This window comes from Triticum aestivum, chromosome 7B (assembly GCF_018294505.1).
Source record: "Triticum aestivum cultivar Chinese Spring chromosome 7B, IWGSC CS RefSeq v2.1, whole genome shotgun sequence".
Classification (NCBI taxonomy): Eukaryota; Viridiplantae; Streptophyta; class Magnoliopsida; order Poales; family Poaceae; genus Triticum; species Triticum aestivum.
In genome coordinates this window covers 310,523,767-310,530,744 of record NC_057813.1, presented here as the reverse complement: position 1 = coordinate 310,530,744, position 6,978 = coordinate 310,523,767, and the positions used below count along the sequence as shown (strand labels likewise).

The 6,978-nt window shown below is 44.9% G+C and overlaps 1 protein-coding gene across 2 annotated transcripts in view; it reads right to left on the bottom strand.

Moving 5' to 3' along the window:
- LOC123162121 (uncharacterized) overlaps positions 1-6,583 on the bottom strand; it is a 37,747-nt gene extending 31,164 nt beyond the window's left edge. For both annotated transcript variants that reach the window (XM_044579917.1, XM_044579918.1), the window contains exons 1-3: positions 6,282-6,583; positions 5,330-5,828; positions 2,100-2,191 (exon numbers count right to left, since the gene is read on the bottom strand). In XM_044579917.1, coding sequence (XP_044435852.1) covers positions 2,100-2,191; positions 5,330-5,828; positions 6,282-6,358 — 668 coding nt within the window. In that variant the 5' untranslated portion in view covers positions 6,359-6,583. The remainder of the gene's footprint in view (positions 1-2,099; positions 2,192-5,329; positions 5,829-6,281) is intronic.
- Between the last annotated feature and the right edge of the window lie 395 nt (positions 6,584-6,978).

Below are 6,978 nucleotides of genomic sequence, written 5' to 3'. Positions count from 1 at the left end.
TTTTCTCACATGCACAACACAAGCTGTTTTGGTGACTTGCTGCCTCACACAACCAAAGCCATTTCTCTAGTTGATGCACTACAAGCTTATCTTACAAAGATGGCATACATGCCTATTTATAGGCTACATGAACCGACCTTGACCCCCAAGGCTTCAGACCAATCTGAACAATACAGCTCAGAAGCACCTAGCTATACTACCCCACTACCAGTACAAACGGCTCATTTACTGATGTCATTTATAGCTCTAGCACAAGACAAGCAAAAACCAAATTGACTACTAGCCAACTGAATACTTTTACTAGCTAAGTGTTGGTGTAAACTGACCCATAATAATGCCTAGTTAATTAAGCACGGCACACTTACAATTCATGCTACGACGACACTCAAAACGCGGATTGTAAGGACGAGTTGCAGCGCCGGAGACCTAAACTGACCCATAAAATGATAATGCCTAGTTAATTAAGCATGGTCTCCGGCGCTGCAACGCGTTTTGAGCTTTCTAGTTTTCTTTGTTTTCCGCTGCGTCCACCAAATCCATTGATATTTTGTGTTTCTCACGTCATAGGAGTCCACCAAACTTTTGTTCGTCAGCCTTTTTCAATAGGATTTCTGTGGCCTCTCTTTGCATTGTTGATCTAAGCTCATTCTCTTGCCGCCGAGCTTCTTTCGCCGTCGGTTTTCATGGGCCATGATTCTTTAAGCAATGCTTCATTCTCTTGACGTGCCATCTTCTTTTGACAACCCATCTTCTCTTGATACTTCTCTTGTATCTTCTATTGATGTGGTGTCTTCCTTTGACGTGCCATCTCTTCTTATCCCCTTTGGCGACTCGACAGGTTTTGAAGACTCTTCATGCTACAACGACACTCAAAACGCGGATTTGGATTATCATTTTTTTTCTAGTATTACACTTCTTCAAATGCAATGCTATTGCATGCGCTTTGCATTTGAGAAGGGGGGGGGGGGTGTTCGGAAGTATTAGTATTGGTCTAGGAGTAGGATTTTCTGCAATAGCTTGCCACAGAACTAGTTAAGGTTTTCGACGGTGTAAAAGTTCTTAAAGATCATGAAAAAAATACTGAACCAACACACCTATAATATAACATGATCCAACGGATGGATTAAAAATATATAACTGCATGTGTCCTGGACAAAAAGAACAAATGTTTCAATATATATTGATCCTGCAGTGAGCTTAAATGCTTGTTTTTTTCGCTGAGGACACATAAATGCATATTTTCACAATCACACCGTTGGATCATCTTATTAAATTAGAGTGAGGCTCCACTATTTATTTCATATTTTTTACTTACTTTTAAACCGTTAAATGTTTAGCAAGCCTTAACTAGTTCCGTGGCAAGCTACGATAGACACAGTTTTACTATATATATATATATATATGTGTATATATATATATATATATATATGCCCCTTGGGCCTTCTATAGAGAAGTTGCTTTCCTAACAATATATACTCGCTTATTTGCACAAAAACTTGGGCATTCATTAGAAAACCCTTGCACCAAAGTGGTGCCGCCCCTGATCCAGTGGTATGGCTATTGTGTCACATAATTCACATATTATCGATCTAAATGTGGTCAAACTTGAATCTTGGAATGGGTGGGCCATAGATGAGTACTATGTAAAGTAGAAAAAACAGGATTTGGAATGGGTGGGCCATAGATGAGTACTATGTAAAGTAGAAAAAACAGGATTTGCTTCATGATATTTAAACCGTAGACTCGGTGTGTGGTTGCTAAATTGTGGTGTGCTCAACTTATTTATAGTCTATTGCGGATAGAAGTAGCCGTGTAAACAGGAAAAGGATGGCTAGCCAAACCAAAGGATAAAATAGGTAAGAGCTGGTTAGGCAAAAGGGATTATCATAATCCACCGCAACACTGAACTCAGTAATAGAAACACATATATACTCCCTCTGTAAACAAATATAAGACATTTTAGGTCACTACTTTAGTGATATAAAACGCCTTACATTTGTTGACAGAGGGAGTAAGTAATAAGGATAAGCTCTGAGCAATTTTCGGCCAAATTTTGAGCAATTCGGTATGAAAATCAAGATAAAAGCTAGAGGACCTACCTCCTTTGAACAAATACATTAATATCTCTATCTCTGCCGTTCCCCCTTGACGAAACATCGATAACTGCTTGCAGTAACGAGCTAACAGCAGCCTGCAAACAATTTATGTAATAATTGAGGGAGAAGAAAATTCGAATCTCACCAAAAAATTGTAATCTGCAGCTGGCTTATTGAAAGATATCCATGTGGAATTAAGAAATACTCCCTCTGTTCACAAATATAAGATGTTCTAACTTTTTTGTAAATCGGATGTATATAGACACGTTTTAGTGTGTTCACTCATTTCTGTCCGTATATAGTCCATATTTTGAAATATCTAAAACATCTTATATTTGTGAACAGAGGGAATATTAAAATAAAGCATGTCAGTTGTGGTGCTTGGACCTAAGTTGATTAATAGTGGCAGCATCTTCACAAGTTCACACGTATTTTCCAGAGCAAAATCACTTCCACCAGGAAGCTTGTCACGCAGCCATAGAATACTGGGCCCAGCCGGATAAATCCTAATTGCTTTTATTGCTTTCCAAGTCAAGTTAGTTTGGTTAGTATGGATTGTGTTTAGATATCTCCTTGTTAGTTGAGTCGGTTCAAGTCTTTTGTAAACTACTGTCAAGCTCTCTGTTTTTAAGGCGTCCCTAAGGCGTCGCCTAAGCGACGCCTAGGCGTCAGGGCGCCCCAAGGAGCCAAGGCGTCGGCCTTGCCTTACATGTGTGCCTAAGGCGTCCGCCTTAGTCCTTAAGGCGTCCAAGGCGTCCGCCTAGGCGCCACTCTGCCTGCCTTAGGCAAATAAGGACGCCTTAGACAGAGCTGGGTGGTTTAGGCGGGAAACAGATAACTGGGAGGGAAGGAAAGGGCGGGAAAGTCTGTTTTGGCGCCAACAGGTACTAGAGGGAGAGAGAGAGAGACCTGTAACGATTTTCAGTTTCCCCCCACCCCCCAGGCTGGATCTGAGCTTCTCCCCCTCCTCTACAGCAGCTTCTCCCCCTCCTCTCTGGCAGCTTCCCCCTCCTCTCCAGCAGATCCCCCTCCCCCTCCTCTCCTGCAGTTCCTCCTCCCCCTCCTCTCCTGCAGATTCTCCATCCTCTCCAGAACAACAAGCAAGCAGCACCTCTCCGGCGGTGTATGGCTGTATGCCTAGTTGCCTAATGCCTACCAAATTCTACTTAATTCTGTTGCTTACAAGTCTCTAAGGCGTCACCTCACCTTATGCCTTAGCGCTTAGGCAGTGAGGCGCCCCCCTAGCACCTCGCCTCGCCTTACCGCCTTAAAAACATAGGCCAAGCTGCGCTATAAAGCTAGGCAATTAGCGTGTAATCAGGTATCAAAGAAAGAAATAGAGAAAAAAGGAGGTTTACCGGCGCCAAAACTACCATTGCCCCCGTCGAACATCCCACGATTATCCCCTCCGCAATCTAGGTCATGACAACTTGGCATGAGACGAACCGATTCTCCAATCCCCACCACCATCCCGCATGGTTACCAAGATCACCAAGCTTCTGGATGAGAAGTTGTCCGCCCACCAGAAAGAACTTCTGGGTGAACTGAAAGGCACTGTCTTCAAGAAATTTAAAGAGGGCACTGAGAAATGAGGGAGCAAGCAGCAGCCAATCGCCTGGGCATCGAGTGCCTCGAGTGGGTGGCTCCGGCAAGGGCCAGTACAGGGATAACCTAAAGACAGACACCATAACAGCCTGCCCACAACTGAAACCGGCGAGTGCAAACCCAAATTTCACAAGCTGGAGTTCTGAATCTTTGACGTCTCCGAAGACGCACTGCCATGGCTCACTCGTGTTGAGCAAATGGGCAAGGCACACCGGAAAGTGCAAGGAGTGGCTCACATCCTACCATCTGGGGAGGCACGGAGGCAGGCATCACTATGGTACCGACGCCTCAGACGTGCAAATAGCGTGCCTCCCTGGAGGGAGTTCAGTTTAATGCTGGATCGGTGTTTTGAGCCAAAATCCGGAACATCGAGCTGACAGGGATTAAGAACCTGCATCAAACCGGCTCCGTCGACGACTATGAGGAGCAATTTTTAACTCTCGTGTGCAGGTGCGAAGGACTTACAGAGGCACACCAGGTGGAGCCGTTCATGGTGAGTCTTCACAGGTCGATCCAGACCGACATCAAGCTCATGTACCCAGCGACACTAGAGGATGCCATGGATCATGCACGCGCGTAAGAGGAGTGTGACACGCCAGAAGACAGCAAGAGAGAAAGCTCTCATGCCCAAGGGAACCACTAGGGAGGTGTCAAGCCATCTACTCCAGAACATGCAGCTCCTCCCAAGGCGATGGTGGCGTTACCCAGCAAGCGGCAACTCATGTGGCTATCATGAACCGAGATGCACGAGCGGCGTGCCAAGGGCCTCTGCTACAACAGTGACGGCAAGTACAACCCCGGCCATCGCTGCAAGTGCCTTTATGCTTGTTGGGTGGATGTTTCCGAAGACGAGGCACCAACTGGACACAAGCACTGGTTCCGGAGTCTTCTTAGGCAGACTATTGCTCTTTCAAGCTCAAGAACGAGCTGCTTGTCGAAGGGGCGAGTGATGTCACGCCATGGGATACTGGGCTAGACAGATAGGTCCTAAACTCCTAATTGCGTTTATTGCTTCCCAAGTCAAGTTAGTTTGGTTAGTTCAGATTCTGTGTAGATCCTTCCTTGTTAGTTGAGTCGGTTCAAGTCCTTCCTAAACTACTGCCAAGCTGCGTTATAAAGCCAGGCAATTAGCGTGTAATCAGGTATCGATGAAAGAATTAGAGAAGAGGGGATGTCTACCTCACCACGGCTCCAAAACCCAAATATCCTCGCCCCCCTCCTTCCAACGTCCCACGGTTATCCCCTCCGCAACCTAGGTTGTGACAGAGCTACTACTGTTTTAATACACACTACTGGATTCAGTTACAATTGATAAACCATCCATAATTTTTTTTAGCCACCTAACATACAAAATAACCGCCAAGTATATAAACTGACTACAACAGAATTGTACTCAATAATTCAAGAAGAAAAATTGGCTAACAACAGAATTACCTGAATGGGCTGAAGAAGCAAAAGAAATAAGGATGCATATAACAACTACGGTTTACACAAAATACTCATGGCTGTTCTCTGAGTGGAAATGGGGGAAAACTCAACAAAAACCTATTAAGACTACAGAGATTCATCACTCTCTTCACGCAAAGCACAAAGGCAAAATTTACATCTGAAGATTGTTAAGTTTCTACCTGGTAAGACAGCGCTTTTATCCATGCATTGTTATCAACACCAAGCCACATCTTTGGGAACCAAGAGTCTATTGATGATTTGCTGTGATCAAGGAAAGCCAATTCAATAGATCTCGCAGCATCATGTATTGATTGGACAAGGCCAGTGCTTATGTCTTCATTTTGCAATGCTTTATCCAATTTCACCCTTATTTCCTTCATTTGACTTGCTGGATCAACTTGTGGTACTCCATTAACAGACACACCACTGCCATCATCTTGAGAAGCCAATGGAATACTGTGAACCCGCCTTCTAGTTCTCTGAAAGGCTATCCTCTGTCTCCTAAATTCTAACCATCTAGCACTCAAAATGATCTTCTCAAATTCCGATGGTGAACTTGTTAAATAGCACTTTCTCTTAGAAATTTGAGAATGGAATTTTTTACTCCTTAGATCAACAACACTTCTGCATATGAACCTGAATCCATATACTTTGTCCAGGGTGCAAATCTTTGATGTGCTGCAAACATACCCATTTGATCAGTTAATAATCCAAAACAGTAAACAGAACCGTAAAATGAACTTCATTATATCACAAATATTTGTCCACTAGTTCCACCCATCAAACCAACAGAACAGAAGCCAAAACAAGTTTTGGAACCCGATTCGCAAGTCATTTTTGACGATGAGACTGTGAGACCACAATGCTACAGGCATCACCTTTGCCGGCAAGCTACCAGACCAACCAGGCAGAAATTTCCAGCCTACACACAACCCCGAATCACCCGCCCAACTCAGAGACCAATTCAACAAACCACAAGCAGCCACACCAACACCTCCCAATAGCAAGCCTAATCAGCGCATTCCTGCGCAATACCTCCCACCAGAGAGCTAACAGTAGCAACTAGCGACTAATGGGACAGCTAGCAAAGCCTCGGAAAGACATAGAACGAGATAGAGAGAGAAGTCCGACCTGGCTGCGCAGATGGCTGCCCTCGGCTCGCCGCCGAGGGTGAAGTGTCGCGGCTGCGACGCCACGGCGGTCGCCATCAGGGGCTGCTACTCCTCGAGGCCGACGACGAGACCGGCGCGGGATTCACGAGCTTCACAACAAGCGAGGACGAGAGGGATAGGGTTTATATCTGGAGGGAAGCTGCGGTGGGAAAGAACTCAACCGAAGCAAGGCTTCCAGGCGAGGCGAGCGAGGAGGGGGGAAGAGGGCCCCGGAAACGATAGGCACCGGGAAGGGCCACTTGGCTTCTCCCTTTCTTCTTCTTTTCCTTTTTCTGGGAGTGTCTAGTTTTTTGTGTGTTTTTCTTTTCTTTTCTTTTTTGAAAGGAACAGCATGTATTCCATAACCTGCTACTTGCCGGCAGTGTCACCAGCTACCAGGCTTGTTACAAATTCTGGAAAATGGCCAATCCAGATGTTGAAATTGTCATTTCCTAATTCAGTTCTTAACGCAGCTACGTTACATGTTCTTGAACAAACATTCAACTTTACATCATCAACAGCGACTCTTAACTAGTGCTTTATTTCCTGAAAAAGAACTCCCAGTTCAGCTAGATTATAAGATTCAGTTGAAACTGTTTGCTTCAGCACCTCTGAATCAGTCTCCGGAATGATCCGGCTGCATCCAATTCTAGGTGCGACGTTAACAGCATATAGCA